The sequence below is a fragment of the Moschus berezovskii genome, chromosome 22 (genome assembly GCF_049115385.1).
Source record: "Moschus berezovskii isolate FMDL1 chromosome 22, NW_MosBer_1.0, whole genome shotgun sequence".
NCBI classification, from domain to species: Eukaryota; Metazoa; Chordata; class Mammalia; order Artiodactyla; family Moschidae; genus Moschus; species Moschus berezovskii.
Window position 1 is genome coordinate 18,443,506 of NC_142481.1, and position 21,370 is coordinate 18,464,875.

At 40.6% G+C, this 21,370-nt stretch overlaps 1 protein-coding gene and 1 pseudogene across 2 annotated transcripts in view; one reads left to right on the forward strand and one right to left on the reverse strand.

Annotated features, from left to right (window-relative positions):
* The first annotated feature begins 1,976 nt into the window (after window positions 1-1,976).
* On the forward strand, window positions 1,977-2,302 carry LOC148774371 (large ribosomal subunit protein eL30 pseudogene; annotated as a pseudogene).
* Window positions 2,303-6,241: 3,939 nt separating this feature from the next.
* The window catches only part of UBA2 (ubiquitin like modifier activating enzyme 2), a 31,453-nt gene continuing 16,324 nt past the window's right edge, over window positions 6,242-21,370 (reverse strand). The window contains exons 11-17 of one of the 2 annotated variants that reach the window (XM_055412291.2): window positions 19,602-19,695; window positions 19,398-19,510; window positions 16,875-17,030; window positions 15,509-15,605; window positions 12,565-12,670; window positions 10,914-11,050; window positions 6,242-9,244 (exon numbers count right to left, since the gene is read on the reverse strand). In XM_055412291.2, the coding sequence (XP_055268266.1) occupies window positions 9,063-9,244; window positions 10,914-11,050; window positions 12,565-12,670; window positions 15,509-15,605; window positions 16,875-17,030; window positions 19,398-19,510; window positions 19,602-19,695 (885 nt within the window). In that variant the 3' untranslated portion in view covers window positions 6,242-9,062. The other variant, XM_088830773.1, reaches the window with a different exon arrangement.

Sequence of the window (21,370 nt, forward strand, 5' to 3'; positions counted from 1 at the left end):
GGCGGAGGAATGTGCGCTCGGAGGCGCCGGGCCGCCTCCCCTCCTCCCCGCGGCCGTGCGGGGGGCGGAGGGACTCCTTTGTGGGGGCAGGAATGCGAGGAAGGAGACGGCGCTGCGGCCTCTGGAATGTGGGGGGAGTGGCGGCGGCGGAGCCGCGTTGTCCGCGCTTCGCCCGGAGCTCGGAGGGGCGCGGGGGCTGGGCTGGGCCGCCGGGCCGTGCGGCTTGGAGCTGGCCCTCGAGTGGAGGAGCGGTCGACTGTGTGTGGCGCCGCGGGGAGGGCCCGGCCTCCGTCGTGCGCCCCGACCGTCGGGCCGCTGGAAAGGTCCCGTATTCCAGCGGGCTGAGTTAGAGGCGGCTCCCCCAGTCCAGGCCAGAGAAATACGAGCAGTTGACAGACGTTTCCCACATCCTCCCCCATCTTACTTTTCTGCGCTGCCACGGTTTCAAGCGCTGGGCCGGATAAGTTTGGCCTTAGGCAGAAGCACTGCGCCCGCCCATCCCAGGGCACTGGAGACCACTGCGCGTCTCTGGCATTTGCGCCCGCAGCGCAGCATCTCGCCTGACTTGACCCCGAGACCCCAGCCCCTCCCAGGGCCATGCGGCTGCGCACTGGTTCCGGGTGTCCCTACCTGCGTGGTGGGGAAGGCGCCTTGTACTAGAAGTTGGGGCTGGATGGAGGCTGGTCTCCAAACCTGGTCACTGGGCATAAGCGCCCAAGGCCGAAAACAGGCCTCAGGCTAAGCCAGTGGGCAGGAAAGGCTCAGTTGTGACCCAAGGTTCAGTCACCAAGAGATGTGAAGACTCCTCCTTTCTCCAGCACCTGCCCACAGGGGCTTAGGTGAGACACAGGAGACGCTACATCCTGGGACCGGATGGGGCCTTTGAGGGGGTGGGGGGGAGAAGGTAGTGGGGAAGGAGAGATGACTAGGGCTTTGTCCCCCAAAACACAAGCTACAAAGTCCTTGTCACACATTTGAGATAGTTTGTAGGGAAGAAAACCAAACCATTATCTGTCAGGACCTGATGGATCCTGGAAAACAGCCTTGAGTGAGAGTTCTCTTACTTTCAGGCGCTTCATTCCTCAGAGAATTCAAGGAAGGCAACTGCAGTGCCTTGGGGAACAGGGAGCCTGGGTAGGGAAAGGTCCTGGCACAAGCTGACCAGGGCGTCTGGCTTCAACGTTGCTGAGGAGCTGGCTGTGGCCCATTCTCAGCTGGCAGGGGAGCAGTGTCTGACCCAGCTACTCCGCCCTCCTTCCACTTTTCAGAGCTGGGAGAATTCCAACCCCTACTCCCCTCCCCAGGCTGGGTGGCAGGGAGGCACAGGTAGGGGAAAGCGCTTTGTGGGGAGCAAAAAATTCAGAGGAGCCTTCTGGTGAAAAACGATCTTCCACTCCACAAAAGGGAAATAAATTGTCAGCAATAAGGTACCCTATTCAACTGATTACATTATCTACCACCTAAAAATGGAAATATTGGCAAGACTGTAGGGAAACGTGTCTATTTTACTGGTAATGAGTGTAAGCTGGTACCTCCTGTCAGAAAGAGCAATTTGGTTTTAACATCCTCACAAACAAAAACATTCTTGAAAGCAGTAATGCTCCAAGAATCTATTCCAGGCAAGTAATCCCAATGCAGATGACAGTGTAGGCACAACTGTTAATCACGTTATTTATGTAATCTATACAGTCCTAGAATCTCCAGCCTTTGGAGCTCAGAGGGAGCTCTCTGCCCTCCAAGGTAACTTAAGTTCCACCCTTATCTGCCCACTTAGAGCTTTCAATGTTTAAATAATATATTGGAGTCCAAGGTCAGCTAAAGGGCTTTCTTACTCAAATAGATAGATGACAATAACCACCGACACACTGGAACAGAAACAACCTAAAATATGTTTGCTTTCTGGCAATCTTGGCTTGGCAGCTGTTCTTGGCTAGGGGACATCCCACATCTAAGACAGGAAGCTGGTGGCAGCAAAGATGAAAAAGTTGCTGAAGTCAGTCCACTCTAGGCTCCTAATCTTTATGAAAAGTGGAAAGTACTGCTGGGGTACAAGCCAATTCTGAAAATGATCAGACAAGGCAGAACAAAACCAGATATCCTCCACAATGTCTGTCCAGCCTTGAGGAAATCTGAAATAGAGATCTACACCTGTTGGCCGAAATTTGTGTCCATCACTACTGCAGTGGCAATAATATTGAATTGAAAAGAACGGGTAGAAAATATTACAGCATTCCAACAGTGGCTATCATTATTCTAAGTGATCCTGTTTAGAAACATACCAAAACAGACTGGTGAAAAGTAAATCACACAGAATTATTAATAAAGTCGGCCAGAACCTGTTTAAATAAATATTCACTGTTCAACATTAAAGTACTTCCATGAAGTGGGAAACTCATTAATTATTTTAAATACCTTTAAAATATTTAATGCTGTGGGGAATCCTACCATCATACCACAAAGTGGATACAAAGAATTTGAAATTGTATGCTCTCATTTATACATTAACTGAATGTGTCCCAGACCCCATCTTCCTTTGTATCCTCACTAAAGGCGTGTCTGATCTGTTAGCTGGTTCTTTCTGCCTGAGAAGTGAAGGGCCCCTGATTTATAGCATTTGCCATTAACACCATGGTCAATTTTTTAATTTTTTTTTAAATTTTTTAAAATAAAATACTGCACTATACAGAATGTGGGCTCTAATTTGCCAACCAGGGTTCTAACTCCCACCCTCTGCAGTATAAGTGAGGAGTCCACTAGACCACTAGGGAAGTCCTTCACTAGGGTCAATTTATTTTTTAAAATGTTTATTTTTGGCTGCATCAGGTGTTGGTTGCCCTATGGCATGCAGGATCTTAGTTTCCTGACCAGGGATCAAACCTGTGCCTCCTTCCTTCTAAGGCAGATTCTTCACAACTGGCCCATGAGGGAAATCCCCCTATGATCAACTTTAAACTGCCAATATGCTGTCGTTAAAGAGAGTTGGAAAGAAATTGGTATAATCAGCTCTTGAAAGCTAGAATGAGCTGGCTCCAATGACTGCTGCCTGCATCCCGCTGTTGGAAAAGTTTCACAACAGAACTGCTGGGTCTCTGGTTCTGTCATTCTTTCAAGTTAACTAGAATCTTCTGTCTAGACAAACCAATAACACTCAGAAGATTAGAACAGGACACCTAGTCCTGTTCTAGTTCAGTCTAGTCTCACACCAAATCCTGAGCCACCATCTTTTTTTCTAAGGCTGATCCTATCCAGACTGTCTACACTATTTTTTTTTTTTTTTTACAGATCCCATTGTCTCTCCTTGTAGTCTAGCTTCCATAAGACCCCCTTATCTGTCTGTAGTGTTTGTATTTTCTGGACCCCAAGGGCTTCCCTAGTGGCTCAGATGGTAAAGAATCCTCCTGCAATGTGGGAGACTTGGTTCAATCCGAGTTGGGAAGATCCCCTGGAGAAGGACATGGCAACCCACTCCAGTATGCTTGCCTGGAGAATCCCCATGAACAGAGGAGCCTGGCAGGCTACAGTCCAGTCCATGGGGTCACAGAGTCGGACACGACTGAGTCACTAAGAACAGCACAATTATGGTCACAATTCAGGGGTTTTCTCAGTCTTGGGACACACTCAGATGTCAATCAAATGTGGACTAAGTAACTTGGGTTATGAGGGAAGGGGATGACATGCAATCAACCACCACATCTAAGTCGCTGAGATCCATATTTCTTTCCCTCCCCTGAGCTTGCAGCAGTCTACGTTTATAAAATAAGTTTTCCTGGGGAGAACAGAATCTCACCGAAAGCACACATGGACCCTTCCCAGCTCAGCACCTGTGTGCCAATCCTATTAAAACACTGCACTAGACCCAACGTGCACATTCGGCTTACGCCACTGTGAGGCTGTCCACTGGGAGTTGTGCCCAAATGAATTTTTCCATCCCCTCTTTCTGAGGTCCAACTCTTCCTACCAGATTGAGTCCACCAACTTCCCTTGGTCCTAGACACCCTTTAGACCTCTCTAGGGGCACCTAAGTTTCAAAGCATTGATAACTAAAGCCATGGACAGCTGGTTTCCCAATCTAAGAATTAGGGTTGGGACCTTTTCCTGCATTCAGGAATGGCAATTTATGCATTAACTTTACAGGGCAAAAACCCCAGTCAGTCTGCAGCTCCATAGGGAGGAGCTATTTGAGGATGCTACAGCTTTTGGAATCACATTGAGCATGAGGTGGGTGTTGATGACTTGCAGTACTGCTAGAAGCTGCCCCTGGGACCAACTGGAAAGCTTGGCAACACAGAGGATGTGGGTTCTCAGATCCTCCTCCCACTACCTATTGCTATAGTTAAGAAGTTAGGTTTTTGTGTACACCTTAGTGTCTTACAACTTTCAAAGACTTCTATCAGACTGGCAAATTTGACAAGGTTTTCCAAATGAAGCATAGTGCAAAGTAGGAATGCAATACGTTTACTGTCTGAAGCTCCAGTACTTTGGCCACCTGATGCGAAGAGCAGACTCATTGGAAAAGACCCTGATGCTGGGAAAGACTGAAGGCAGAGGGGACAACAGAGGACAAGATGGTTGGATGGCACCACCGACTCAATGGACAGGAATTTGAGCAAGCTCCAGGAGCTGGTGAGGGACAGGGAACCCTGGTTTGATGCAGTCCATGGAGTCAAAAATAGTTGGACACAACTGAGTGACTGAACAACGTTTGTAAAATGAGTGAATGATGGTGTGCACAACACCTACATCTTCTGAGACTGATCTTCTGAGAAAGAACGCTGGGAGATTTCTAAAGTAAATCCTGAGGAACTTCTTGGAGCATTATATATTCTAGTATTGATAAATTTTTCCTCAGTCTTTCCCTATGTAGTAAGTTATCATTTGTTGCAAGACTTAAAGTTTTTAAAACCATTATAGGGAATTCCCTGCAGTCCAATGGTGAGGACTCCAGGCTTTAACTGCTGACGGTCTGGGTTCAGTCTTTGGTTGGGAAATAAGATGCCACAAGCTGCATGGTGTTGCCAAAACAAAAACAAAAAAAGCTTTTATGAGATACATTTAGCAAAACTTCCAAAAAAGTTACCAGGAAATAACTGTCTTCAGAAATATAAGCAAGCGCACAGTAGCCTTAGAAACCTGTAGTTCAACCCAGTTGTTTATTTAGTGAAGCAGTTCAAACATTTCTCAAATTTTTGGCTAGAATTTAAATTACATACAGGAAAAAAAAAAAAAGTTCCTTCTGTATGCAGAATACAAATAATGTATTCCCAGTATGAAAGGGTCTATAAAAATACTTCACTAAATATATCTTGCAAGACAGTCAAATGGATTCTGGTCCTTAGCTACACTACTTTACGAAGGAAATGGGAGATCTTCACATCTGCAAGCCACAATGACTAGAAACACGTGCCAACATTTCTTCTTCCTTGATTTCTCTGGGTTTTTGCTTTTTGTTTATTACAAGAGGTGTAAATCTGCCCATGTTCCTGGGTCATAGGAAACAATGGGAACAATGATGGGGAAAAACAATGGAAACAGTGACAGACTTTATTATTTTGGACTCCAAAATCACTGCAGATGGTGACTGCAGCCATGAAATTGAAAGATGCTTGCTCCTTGAAAGAAAAGCCATGACCAACATAGACATTACAAAGCAGATACTACTTTGCCAACAAAGGCCCATCTAGTCAAAGCTATCAGTTTTCCAATAATCGTGTATGGATGTGAGGGTTGGACTAAAGAAAGTTGAGCGCCAAAGAATTGATGCTTTTGAACTCTTGAGAGTTCCTTGGACTGCAAGACCAAACCAGTCAATCCTAAAGAAAATCAACCCTGAATATTCATTGGAAGGACTGATGCTGAAGCTGAAACTCCAATACTTTTTTGGCCACCTGATGCGGAAGAACTGACTCACTGGAAAAGATCTTGATGCTGGCAAAGACTGAAGGCAGAAGGGGACAAGAGAGGATGAGATGGCTGGGTGGCTGACTGAACTGGGTCATACATCAAGTCCACTTCAGACATATGTGCCACCAATGGGCGAGTTTCAGGAACATCGATCACGAACCAAGTGTGTTCTGGCATCTTCCAAGTGGACCACTAATCTACTGGAAGTAACTGGTTCTCTTGACTTCCCTAGAGGATCAAATGAAAGAGACTTCTTAAGTCACAGCCTAGCAATAAGGATGAGTAAAGCTGAGTTCATCAATGCCAACCCAGGAATTGCTGGAACACTTTCTCATTCCAATTGGCATTTTAAATAATCTTTATTACTTTTCTGATTCCAATCACAGGATATATACTCAGTACAAAACTTGAAAAAGTCACAGAGGCACTAAAGGAAAATACAAAATATATCTCCACTTTTATTATTAAAGTTCTCAGAGAAAAGTTAGATGGCACAATAAACAATATATATAGGCTCCACTGAGATCCAATGTTAATTTTGTTTTTCTTCCTGTACTTTTTATTTTGCTGAGCCATTTTAGAAGTTGCAGGTACTGTGAGCTTCATCTCTCTCTCTCAAGAATAAGGACAATGGCCTACATAACTACAAGAACAATACCATAGCTAAGAAAATAATTCCATTATCACCCAATTTGTTCCATTTTCAAATTTCCAATTGTCACAAGAATCATTCATTTTACACTTGAGTTCTAGAATGTCACACATTCTATATTCATCCAATTATGTCCCCTTAATGTTTAACTCATTTCTCTGCTCCCTCTGCTTCTGTTAGTTGGAAGTCTAGATGCTGAATTCAAGTTACCTTTCTCGGGTGGGGAGGGGCCTAGGTGTTGGATCCTTCATCATCTCCTATCAGGAAGCACATACCAGGCTATCCCATGAGTGACGCCAGGTTTGATCACTTGATTACAATGATGATAGATCAGTCTATTGTCAAGACAGAGAAATTTTCACTTTTACAAGTTTATATAGCAACATTTGAGCACTCCGCAAGGATTCTGTTCCTTAGTAGCCTTTTAGGTTTTGCATCCACAGACGATCTTTCCCTGATCAGTTATTCCGTTAACGGTTCAGGTTCTCATTAAAACACTGAATCTTTTCATGGTACCTGCCAAGTACGCAGCATCATCTTTGGGACAATGGACTCTCTAGGTAAACTTGAGTCAGCAGACTGCTCCCAATGAGGCTGGAATATGGTTTGTCAGACTATTTCAGGCTGGAGCTGCTGGGGAAACATGCTTGTCGAGCCTTGCTTCCAGCTCCATAAACTGAAAAGACTCACATAGGAAAACCATGAATACAAAGGCCAGATCTAAAGTACCTTCACACTCCCAGGGACAGAGTGGCAGTTTGGATCTTAGTCTAGTTAAACAAGACCACTATGGTCAGGCCTGCTTTGCTGATAAACCCAGATTTTATAAAAACAGAAACTGCTGGAAAAGTAATAATAGAGTTGTTGCAAAACTGAAAACCACTGGTCTGCCAAGAGAGAAACACATCTCTACAAATCACACTGGCATTTAATGCCACTATACATTCACATAAGAAAGAAAAAAGAACATCAACAAAATGCTAGAAATACACTGTTGATAACTGTGTCGAAAAAGGCAGGGTGCACGAGGTTTTAAGGAATGGAGAGACTTCCAAAATTCAGATTTTCTCGAGACCTCTTCAGATTTCAAAATTTCAAAACAGGAGATGACCATCAGTGACCAACCAGTTAACCAAAATTCACTTCTGAGAGGGTATTTCAGGATACCATTTTTATCTGTAACACAGTTCTGTAATTTCAAAAAAAATTTTTTCTGGAGGAAAATGAAACTTTTGTAAGCTGGATGGCAGTGTAAGAATTACACAATGGCGAACAATATAATGAATTACCAAGTTGAAATTTCATTGACTGTGGTCAAAAACACCAAGGCAGAGGTACAGAACGGGGGAAACAGCTTCACGGGTTTCTGAAAACTCCAGGCACATCTGCAGGAGAGCAGCCTAGGGGCCAAGGTGTTCGGAGGTTCAAGAGATGTGAGTGCTGATCCGTCGGACTGGCCTGGCCACATGTGCTGGTCAGAGTTGGGCCCGGAAGGGTACATGCAAGAAGGGCCTTGGATGACCTGGGGACACCCAGAGTGGAGGAGACTTGCCATGTGGAATCTCAAATCCACGACTCCAAGTTACTGGGGCTGAACAAAGATCACTTGAATGTTCTCAACAGAAGGCCAACAGTCTACAATCATTTTAAAAGCAACATGCCTTTAAAAGCTGTCTTTTAAAAAGTACTTATCTGTGGTTAACAATATTCATCTATGGTAATCCATTTCCGAGTTAATTTTCTAAAAGGAAAGAATACAGTATGCCTGCAGCAAATACAATGAATAAACCCAGTAAGGCAGCAGAAACATGAACTGTGCAGGCATATAAAACAAGTATGCAGATGTCATTTATTTGGTCCATAAGTACAGTATAGTTGTATTTGAGTTTTACAAAACATCAAATATAAATAACCTGAAACTGTAACAATACACAAAAACTGGCTTCTTACACAGACATACCAGGCAGTACAAGCTGAAAACTTGAGTAAATTAACAACTGTTTTACATTAATATACATAGTGCCAGTTAACATTTAAAAACAAGTTTCAATGCATAGCACTCGATACTTCTTTGAATTTGTTTCAGTCAGTTAAGAGTATGAAAATGGTTAGATCTAGGCTAAAAATAATTCTTCTTCTAACCAAAAATAAAGGCATAATATTTATAACCAGGTATCAACTTTACTAAACCACAATATTTTAAAACTGTTAAATGATACCTAAGGGTATTTACATTAAAAAGGCAACATGCATTATGTTGTTTCATCTCATGGACTGGTTATGCACATACTTTGTTCAAAGGGTTTTAAAACTATACTCCTACTTTCAATACAGCATACTGCAATGTTTCTAATAGTTCTAGCAAAATGAATGCTTTCAAAGGGAGCAGAATCATTTTCAAGTCACTGGTGTCAATTTTTTCCCTTTGGAACAAAGGACGTAACAAATAACCTGGTTCTGCCCAGAAGGCCTTAATGGAGTAAGAAGTTCCGTTCAGAGGCATTTCTGTTCAATCTAATGCTATAACCTCTTCAAGCTCCTCTGCCTGCTCTATGCGTGACCTTTTTGCACTGACACCCTCTTTCTCATCTAGCTTCCTCTTGCGACTTCTTTCTTCTTCACTGATACCAGCATTATATGCGGGACCTTCTTCATCCGAATCAACTATGAGCACATCATCTTGCTCTTGGGCTTATTTCAGAAAAAAAGGGGAAAAAAATGGTTAAAAGTGGGGGGCGACTAGAAGCTCACTAAAATTTTACATACATGAAAAACTAACTCTTCTAACACACATCAAACTTCAGAATGACTATCCTTAAGGAACCCTTGCTTTATACATTACGTATTACTGTACTGTTTCACTATTTTCTGTTACAAGCACCTATTTCTTTCCTAATCAAAACAAATTTTAACAAGCATTATATAATTCAGAGGAACTGTTACAGTTCCTTGTTTCTATTTCTCCAACAGAAAAGGGGAGGGTGCATATCCTAATATTTGTAGCAATGATAATAATAATAAACAACAACAATAACAACATATACATAGCACTTACAATGTGCCAGGAACTGTTCTGAGCACTTTGCATATACAACTCATTTAATCATCACAACCACCCTATAAAGAAGATAACATTATTATCCATTTTCCAGAAGAGGAAACGGAGGAACAGAGACTTGCCCAAGGTCACATAGTAGCAGAGGATGGGATCCATTCAAACCCATGAAGCGGGGCTCTACAGCGCATGCTCTTAACTTACACTATGACTGGAATTGTGTCACCCACCCCCGACATTCCACTAAGTCAAAGGCACAGTACCTACCTTACTGCTAGTCTCCAAAACCTACCCACATAGTGGAACAATAAATGCACGCTGCAAATTATGATTTTTGAAAACTACCAGTCCTTTCCTCAAAATAGAATGATGAACCTTTCTATTTTTCAGGGGTAGGGGGCCGGGGGGAGGGAGGGGCAAAGGGTCGTGAACCCATGGCCGACACACTCTAGACCAGCAGTCTGGACCTCAACCTTTTTGGCACCAGGAACCAACTTCATGGAAGACAATTTTTCCACGGACTGAGGGTGGGAGAGATGGTTTGGGGATGACTCAAGTGCATTACATTTATTGTGAACTTTATTTCGAATCTAAAGCCACCGCTGATCTAACAGGATACTGGTTGATGGCCCAGAGGTTGGGCAACCCTGCTCTAGACGATCCCTAAGTTCATCTTCACAACGCTCAGAGAACATCAGAACCAAAGAACCACCATATTCCAAAGAATACCAAAGGCACAGGGTCAAAGAAATGAAAATAGAGAAGGGAAAAATTAGTAACTCTTAGTTTCCTGACACGAAGGATGAAGAGGTGAGGGTGTGCTTGGGGGGTGGCGCAGGCAGTGAGCATTCACACTGGAGTACAGTGAAGCACCAACACTGAAAACCCGGGAAACAGAGCTTCTGGTACACTCTACCTACGCCACACCGGTTCTGAGAAACGCTATACTTACCAAGCGTCTGTCCACTCAAAATAGTCAGATGCACCGATTCACTGTCCCCAAAAACATGCAGCAAAATCCAAAAGTACTACTACTCAGAATGAACCATCTTTATGCACTAGTAAACGGACATTTCCAGTTGTAAAAACAAAAAATAAAATGTATCTATTTTCTATAAAAATTTTACTCAGTCTTAAATATCTTCATGTGTTATACATTCAAAGTTCCATTAAAACAATGCTGAACCAACACACACCTCTCTAGTAGTCCTGTGAGTAGTTCTACTTTATGGTCAATGTTCATAAGACAATCGGTTGTAAACAATCCTGCTTGGTGGGTGACTGCTGGCTGGGGCTGTGACTCACCTGTGGATGTGGAAGGCTGAGCTCCGTCATCGCTGCCATTGGTTATGCTTTTGGCAGCATCTTCAGCTTGCTTGGGCCCCACTTTTTCTGGGGCATCACCAACAACTTCAAATTCAACATCCTTTCCTAGGTCTTCACTGTAAGAGAATTGCATACTGTAACACTGAACCACTGCTATGACTACTTACAAAAGCAAAGGCGCACCAAAGAGAAATTGTCCTCAAACCTCCAAAGGTGTATACTACATACACACCTTTTATTTGGCTTCTGATTTTCAAAGAGTTAAAAAAAAAAAAAAAGACTACATAACAGATTTTTACATATTAGAAACTCTAATTCAAATGGTCAATAACACTGTCCTTTCAATTCAGGGAAAAGATTTTTAACTTTTATAGCTAAAGCAGAAAACTTGAGTCAAAAATTGTGAGGCCTGGTGTAATTCTTAGGTAGTCTTTCTTCAGCTATATGAAAAGATTGTATACACACTCTTCTGATCTTGACCACAGTAATTTAGTGTTTGGGGGCAGTTACACAGCTTCTCGGTTTTCCCTCCATCTTCACAGGCAGCACCCTGCTTTTTGTAATGAGTTCCCAAAAACATGTACAAAAATTTAATGCATGAAAGTCAAACAAAAGACTTACATGTTATAAGGGGGGTTCTGTTCCCAGAGAGCTAAAAGATATGATAAAAGAGACCCTAATTATGCCTCCTCTTTTAGACACCAATATATTTCCATTTCATGTACATGTCCTTCCACAACTGAACACAAGCACACCACTGACATCCAACTGGTGTGTAATCGACGCCAGAGATCACCCCCCAGCAAGACCTATCTCTGACTCACCTGTCTCATTTTATACTATTATTAACAACCCACATTCAGTTTTTCATGTCCTTTCCTGCTTTTTATAAACTAAGTAAATATAATGTAATACTCTTGAACAATTATACAAGTTCTGTATATTTGTATAGATGGCAACACTGGCAAAACACGTGGCTACAGATGGCAGCCACTGCATTTGTTAGATATAACCTAAAGAAATGAGCCAGGGTGCAGCTTAGAGGTATCAATGAGCATGAACCAACCTTGTTCAACAGATAAGCACACCAAATGGAGAGCTACCTGTATTTAAACTGTGCTACATAGGTACAAATACCCTGTAATGCAAGAAGTACGGATACTTTTTAAAATAAAGTGGGAAGGATATAAAATAAAAGAAAAAGAAAAAAAAAATGTGACTCGGGGATCTATATATGGTAATTTTTAATGCTCTCTTGTTACTGTTCCAGATCACAATGAAATATTTGTTTATGGGAGAGATATTTCTTCCTTCCAAATGAATCTTTTTATTCCAGTTCAACTATGAAAAGGAATTTACCCCTGATTATAACTATTCACGCACCTGCATTTCTACCTTCTCTAGGTCTTTCCAATCAGCTACCACTGATGAGTTACCCTCAAACATTTCTTTCTGGATTCTCAGATTTTTCTGTAGGTCAAACATCAGGGAACTTAATGGCCAATTTGAGCATATATATGGTGTAGTTTCAAATGAACAGTAGGATTTAAGGGTAAGAAAACATTTTCTCTCCACTTTAAGTTTATATATTCAAATAATTTCTTACACTTAAAATATTAATAGTTCCTACCTATGAAGGATGTTGATCAATAAAGTGTAGTCCTGAAGGAAGTCATCTGCTTGAAGTCGGCTCCCATTTCTAATTCCAAATTCTGACAATTTCTTGTGATTATTAGCTAAAAATTTTTTAAAGAAATTTAGATGCTTTAGTTCTATCTCCATGAAGCAGTCAACCTTAGTTTTTATAAGATAAACCCCCTGCGATAAGCTGAATTGTATCTCCCCAAAATTTACATGCTGAAATGTCTCAGAATGACTGTACTTGGAGACAGTATTTTTTTTAAAGAGGTGTTAAGTTAAAATGAGGCTGTTGGGGTGGACCCTAATCCAATCTAATTGGTATCCTTAGAAGAAGCTAAGGAGAGGGGCCTCAGGAGAAACCAAATCCGTCAACCACCCATCCAACACCCTCGCTGGACACTTTCATCTTAAGACTTCTAGCCTCTGGGACTAGGATAAAATGTGTTAAATATTTAAGTCACTTGCCTGTGTGTTTGGGTGTGATGGCCCTAGTAACATAGTTCACTAAAATATCAGGCACTTAGGAACTCAGCCCTGAAAACTCAACTACCAAAACTACTTCAAGGAACCTAAACTGAGAAGTTCTGAGAAACCTCCCTTTGAAACCAAATTAATCTGGAATCCTACATTAGTCAGTGACAACTTTTAGAATCGTTCAAAATATACTCCATTCTAAAAAGGTTATCCACAATATCAACCATCAATTTTTGGCCAATTTTACAATTCAGTTATTGAATTGTAAACTTTATTTCAATAAATTTTTCAACATAAATTTTCTGCATTTCTCAATGGACAGTCAGAGAGGTCCCCAAAAACTAATCACTCCAACTCAATTCTCTCTTCCACGTCATTTCTGCTAAATCTGAATATCCCCAGGATGCAGCACACGATGCCAAGCATCCACGAGCACTCAGGAAGCCTTTGCTACATGGATTATAAATATTCCAGTGAAGAACAATCTCTCCAATCAAACTTTTGGTGTTACCATCTCCTCCTACCTATTCTAGAGCCTTCCTGCCTTTAACCATCCTTTCTCTCCTGCATGTTCAAATGCTCAAGTTTCATTTACAAAACCACCTCCTCATTTAGCTCCCAATTTACACTCTCTCCTCACAATAGTCAGTCTGCTTTACTGAGAATTTGCTCTTGCCTACAGACTGTATAGAATCTGTACAGCCACAGTGCCTGGTACATACAAAGTAAAATGTATTTTAAATTCTTAAATTTTGCTTATAATTTTTAAATTTATGTTGTTTTCTACATAATCCAATGGATTCCCTGGCAGCTCAGGTGGTAAAGAATCTACCTGCAATGCAGGAGATCCCAGTTTGATTCCTGGGTTGGGAAGATCCCCTGGAGGAGGGCAAGGCAATCCACTCTAGTATTCTTGCATAAAGAATCCACGGACAGAGGAGCATGATGGGCTACAGTCCATAGGGTCACAAAGAGTCAGACACGACTGAGCAACTAACCACAGCACAACTATCTTTTTTTTCTTCTTCTTATTTTATACCTTTTCAGTCTACCTGGAATGTCTCTGCGGAGAAGGCAATAGCACCCCACTCCAGTACTCTTGCCTGGAAAATCCCATGGATGGAGGAGCCTGGTAGGCTACAGTCCATGGGGTCGCTAAGAGTTGGACACGACTGAAGCGACTTAGCAGCAGCAGCAAGAATGTCTCTGGAGAACAGTTAATTCCTACCCAGACTTCCATTTCCAAGTTCTTTCACACTCACTCAGATTCCACAGCCCAACATATTCAAAAGGGAAATAGTCTCTGAGCAATTCTATCTGAGAAATTCACATCACTTCTGAAGCCAGAGTCTTGGCAACAGTTCTGTCCAAGCCTAACAATGCTACTCTTCCTCACCTGTGCTCTAAATACAGACTCTGCAAATCTCAAATCTGTCATTTGCTTTTGCGTTAGTAAAAATCCCTCACTTCCCTCAGTTTTTTTCTAACTGGCTCTTCTGCAGATTACACATTACGCCCCTGCTTAAACCCTGGAGGGAGCAGGAAATTGGCAGGGGGAAAGACACACACACATACTACACACACTACACACATGACACACAAAATCTTCCAGCTGCACCACTGCTGCCAATCCACAGCACCCCACCTTCCAGGAAACAAAACAGCTGGTCATTCCTAAAGTCCTTTATATTGCTTTATAAGCTCATGCCTTTGCAGATGCTGTTCATTCTGCCCAAATGCAGACTCTGCCCTCTCAGTTCTTCTTCAAGACTTGGCCCAGGAGCCCTCTCTCCTGTGATATGCCCCCCTTGCCCTGTTAACCCTCCCTTTACAAAACTTAATTCAAACTCTGTAGACATTCTCTCTATAGTATTTCTTAGATGACACTAAATCTACTTGTTGCTAATCTCTCATCTCCTTCTAGGCTGTGAAATACTTTAAGCCAGGGACTATTATCTTATTTATCCTTGAATTACAAATATCTATGACTATGCCTATAATATAGCACTCCAAAGGCTTTGGAATAAATGCTCTCTCACCTTCAATAGCACGTGTATTCTGTGGAAAAGGATCACATTTAAGCCACTGAGACTCTAGACCAGTTTCCATTTTTAAGGTCCTAGCCTTTAAAAGAGCTTGTTAGAACTAATGGGAGGATGTTCAGTCATTTTTTTTCTTTTTTGTGAAGATATATTTAACTAGACTTTTAATAAAAAACAGACTAGTATCCAGCCAAAGCCAATTACTTATGACCCAACATCCCCAAATTTTCAGGGCAAGGAACTATAGCCAAAAAGAATCCTGACACTCTCCAACAGGACAGATGAGGTGTGGGAACTTCTAAGTCCATTCAGATTGACCAGTGTGATCCTCAGTACTGTGGAAAAACTAATGTGCACCCCTTCACTCAGGCAGTCTCCATCCAGATGAGGGTGAGTGAACAAGGCAATGTATAATACCTTCTGTCTCTCCCTCTTCTGAAGATATTAGGATTGTTCCTTTTCCATCTTCAATTTGGACATCTGGTGCTACCATAGCAAATTTTTCTTTCACAATCTATACGGAAAAAAATTCAAAATATTAACATATGGAATTAAAGACCATAAATAGCCTAGACTTCTTATAAAGGCTCTTAACTCTCTCCTTCCACTGGAATTCACCTAATTACCTCATGCCCACGTTCTATCCCATGTTTGACCACTGATAAAGATGAACACTTCCTCCAGATGGGGACTAAGAACTCTTGGCTGGCTCTTGGTATTTTGTCCTTCCCAGCAGATCAGGTACTAAGCTAGACACTTGACATATTTTATCTTAGTCTCTATTACAACTTCATACTGGAAGATGTTTTATAGACAAAAAACTTCTCATCAATTTGATTCTCAGATAGTCTTCCCCTTCCCAAGCTCCATCTCTTCCCAAGTTCCATATCCCCTTCACAAATTCCAAGATGGATCAGGAGTGATAATACTATTAAATCTTACCTGATCCTAAAAACAAACAAACAAGCCAAAAAACCAAACAGATAACTCTCTAAAGATCCAATGACACTCCAAATATGTGGAATTACCTTTAGCTCAAGATACCAATTATAATCATTTCTTTCCTAGGAAAGAACACGGGGCAACCACCCTCTGCTGGCCAACATATCAAGTCCAGCTCTTTCTCCATCCAAAACGTAAATTCAAATCACCTGTCCAATGTAACCAGTTCTGGGAGAAAGGCCACTCATTCTCAAGCAGCCTTTAGGGCCATGAAGTCTACTCCTTCATGTCGGGAGGCATATAAACATAAAACACCACAATGTACACAATCAGAGGAACTATGTGAAGTGATTTCCAAAGTGAGAAGTGACACCCATTCAGGTCACTTGCTCTTTCCTAATTAAACAAAATACTAGGAGGAACTGAAGGACCAGGCTATAGGACCAAACCATACCTTAACCGTCCATCTCTCACACCAAAGCTCTACAGGTGAATCCAGGTGTGCTAACAACACATCTCCTCAGGGACTAGCTTAATACACACCACTAGAAACCTAAGGAGCACAGAATTTGCTTGCAAAGATACTATGCTACCTATCTATGTACCACCTGTGGTCCACATTCTAGCCAAATACACCTATTCCTCTCTGGGATGGGAAACACACATTCTAGAACCACAGAGAGAAAAGTCAACAGGACACAGATGGCAAAGGAACACACCTCAGTATTCAGGGTAATTATCTAGCTGTTAGTTTATCATAGTACACTGTAAAAGGAAAAAGGGACTTGTTTTTTTCTTATCAACAGTAACCTTGTGGAAGAGAACCAGGCTCTGCACTTACCTTATCTTGTAAGGTGAGAACAGTCACTTTATGAACATTCAGCCGCACAGTCACCTCTGGCTTGCTGGCACATACGTAACAGTTAGGGTTGGGAGCATCCAGTGCACAAGGCACAAGAAGCTTCTTTCTTGGGTTTGGTTGTTTATTCAAAAAAATCTTTGGCGGAAAAAAAAAAACACACAAGCAGAAATCAGAAATCTGAGTTATAATTTTATATACCATAGAATACTCACTTAAACACCCCCTTCCAGATGGCAAAGGATAAGGAAAATCAAAACCTTAAGAGGCTGATTTTTTTCCCAACCTTTTCAAATTAGCCACCTTGTAAATAAGGCTGAGCTTACTGAAATCTCATTGTACTGAAGACTAGAGTATTCTGCAAACTAACTTAGCATGAAAAAGGGCCTAACGATATTTGTCTCTGGTATCATCATTGAATCAGTTTGGAGTGCCTTCCTGGTGGTTATTCTTATCAACTTTAAGTCAATTTCTAACAAGACCAGTGCACTAATTTCTCTAATTAATGTTTGCACAGATACAAGGACCAAACCAGCTGCATTTCTTTTCTAATTTTCTGATGACTGTGATATTAACATTCATATAACTAAAGGAAAAATAATGTATACCTGTCACTATTACCATTTTCCTAATACCCAAACCAAAAAAAAAAAAAAAATTACATGAACCAAGGGAAATAAAAAACAAACTGCACTGAAGTCACAGTTGTCAAGAGAACACCAGACGCTAATTCACAAATTCTTACTGTGGAACTACCATGTAGTATGGTATCTGTTAAGATGAATTATCTCTAAAGAAGAATCCTATTGATTCCCCCAAACTTAAAGAAGTAAATCCCTTGACAGGCATTAAGTGCTAGGCAGAGGCCTCCTGTAGCTTCTCCCTACAATGAATACTAGGCATATACACTTGTACTGCCAGGGCTGGAATAGGGGACAGTGGTTGATCTTGAGCTTCAGTGAGAGGGTAACTCCACTAAGAGAAATCGACAGTAATAAAAACAACTGCTAACACTAGCAATACTCAGGCTAACAGTTCTATTAACCTATCCTGAGATTCATTTATAAATGGGAACAAATGAAGCCTAGACATATGGGTATCATTAGCCCAAGAGAGGAAAAGAGATAAGTAAAGAAATGAGAAGAATGTTACAGGACAGAGTAAGACACTTGTTCAGGCTACTATAAAAAGATAAGACATAAAAAATATAGTTCTTAGAAATTAAAAACACGATAGCCAAAATAATTTACACAGAAAGCTGAACCAAGATGTCAGACTGGCATTATGATTCTACATTCCCTTACCCTGAAATTTCATGGAAACAATAAAAAGTATTTTAAGAATGCATTAATAATGACACTGAAAAGTAAGAGTACCATCATAGACTAGACTAGGTTTTTTGCTTTTGTCTTTAAAAGACATTCCTAAAAGTAAACTGGTCCTTCTATTTCAACCTTACTGTAAAAAGGAGAACCTAAAACATCAGCAAAATATTGGCTCCAATATTTTTAGGGCGTTTTTTAAATCTTCAGCGGTATGAAAGCAAAGTATCTTCAGACATGCAAATTCAATTCAGAAAGAAAGCAGGAATCCAAAGGGAATACTCAAGTGGCTTTATTCTTAAGAGATAAACCCAGTCCAACCAATACTAATGCAGGAAACTCATGATAGATGTTCACATAAAGCAAGGGGGGGATAAAAAAAGGAGAAAAATTTCTTCCCTGCAGAAATAGCAAGAAAAATTATCTCAACCTTGGTGCTTTTTGAGGGAAGAATATCTTCCTTTATAATTCATTGCAGTAAGATAGGGTTCATGAAGATTTGCTGTCTGAATATATACGTGAGCTAAGAAACTAAAACTGAGAATGTAGAAGTGGTCTCGGGTTGGTAGAACCCCAGGCACCCATATATAAACAAACACAAATCCTCTTTGAAGAAATACACCTTCAGTGGGTCCTTAAAGAATTATCACAGATACAATGTTAACAAATATAATTGCTTTAAATATATATATATGTGTGTGTGTGTGTATATATATATATATCACATAAGCAAACAAAACACTATGAGAGATCTAACAGAAATGACACAAGCTCATCCATAAAGATTTCAGGCATCAATACAACTAAATATAACATGAAGTTACAATAACATAAGGTTTAAAATAAAAAGGGAGACTGACAAAAATGACTAAAGAACAGGGGACTATAAAGTGACCAAACAGAATTTTAAAACCAGAGTACTCTTAGAATTGGAAAACAATGAAGAAAAGTTAACACAAAGGACCCACGCAATAAGTTCTTCTAAGAATTCAGTAAAACTAGAAATGTTAGAAGCAAACTAGCTTCTGCTTTCATTTTAGACAAAAATAAGAGAAGCAAATGTGTTTTCCTTTTTGTAACTTCCAGGAAGCTTACTTAAACATGCAACTCACAAGGTAACTTGAACAATTACCATTCCAAATGCTATTGTTTTAATTTTAAAATTACAAATAGAAACACTCACTGTTCTACACTGGTCTATTTTTCCTGATAAAATCTTCAATCCTTCCAATACTATCAACCCAGCAATCACTGCATTAGTAGTAGCGATAGCAGGAATAATGTTCCCTGCCATTGCTGGAAGAAAAAACAAAAGTTTAGCTGTTAAAAAAAAAAAAAGAAAGAAACTTAGAATTTAGATGATACAACTGAAGTACAAACAACTTACATTTGATATCGAATCTGCTTTTCATATTCATACTGAAAATATGCATCCTGAGATTTGCAGCAGAGGTGACAAAATCCATTGCAGATTGGTCATCCTGTCAATAATTTAAACAATTTAACAAATCTCCCCACAAATTTACTAATTTGGCTAGTACTGCTTTCAGAACAGCATTTTCACAAGTTTCTAACACGTCAACTAGAACAAGAGATGGCCTCCAGGGAAAGGCTAGTCTGGATGAGAAGTGAGCAAGGGCTCACTTAGGATCATCAGCTCCAGGGATACAGGAATGTGGCCTGCCAAGAGTCAACAGGTTTTAGGAATTCACTCCTGCGTCCACAAAAGCACTAGAGACGAAGAGGACACAGATTAGAACATCAATTCTATTTACTGATGGTGGCAACCCTTCCCTGGGTCCATACAGTCAATAATAAGCTTGTCTGACAAGTACAGAACTCAGGAATGAAAATACAGACTGTTTTAAGAAAGCTACTTCATTAAAGCCTCAGAAATACCTAGACTACCTCTTTTTGCTTTCTTTCTCCAAATTCCCTTCACAAACACTGCACTCCTATATTGGCTGATTCTTTTCAGAAGTGGCAGGACAAAGGAAGTTTTCCCTTTACAATTTCCATTATTCCTAAGCATACATCCTATCCTAATTTGATTTCAGCAAAGTTTTTTGCTTTGAACTGAGAAAAACTATCCCAGCCCATAATGCAGAAACACCGAAGTATGAAAGAAAAAGCACTGATAGGATGTGGGTTCTTCACATACTTACCTGACTGGCTGAGTAACCACGGGCAAATAAATCCCCTGACCCAAAATTCCTTAATGTGTTAAATGGGGAAAATTATATAAACATCTTGTAAGGCTGTGGTGAGGATAAGTATGATTATTTAAGAGTACCCAAAACAGGATCCATCAGGTACTTCCCCAAGCAACTGGCTTTTCACATCCTTTAGTTACAGATTTTACTCACAGAGAGTAACAATTTGCAGTCCCAAGTTTTGTTATTGAGTCCCTGTATACGGATGAAAACCTCCTAAACCAGTTATAAAAATAACAATGAAAAATAGTTTTAATACTGATCCCTTACAGCACTCAAAACCTAAAGACTAATGTTTGCAACTCTCCAAAATCTAAATTTACCAGCTTTTTTCAGATGTCTGATTCCACCCCCATTTCAAAATTTGCACATATAAAGCTATCCTGTGCTCAGTTGTGTCCAACTCTTTGCAACACCATGGATTGCAGCCCGCCAGACTCCTCTGTCCAAGGGATTCTCCAGGCAAGAATACTGGAGTGGGTTGCCATTTCCTTCTCTGAAAGTTATCTTAGTTCTCTAAAACTGATCAAACTTTTCTCCTTACTTTGAAATTAATGGCAAATCTTTACCAACATCTGAACATACAAACTTTAGCAGATAAATCACTTACAGTCATAGAAAGTATTGAGCATAATTAAAAACAAGTAAAATTAATTCACTAAATCGCAAAATGCAACATTTAACTGCAAGATACTATTAAATAGTTTTAACTTGTAAGAATAATTACATATCCTTATTGTACTGAGAAGTCTCTCAGAACTCAAAGTGTTATTAACTATTTCAATAGAAAGGCAATTTTATTATTTTCAAGGCCAAAGAAGGCCCATGAGCTGTTGTCTCAAAAAGGATATTATGACTTCTATTAATAAATCTCTATTATGTAAGAAGCTCTCGTAAGACTATTTTCTCACGTCAGAGAAATATTTCACTCCAGTAAAGTCAC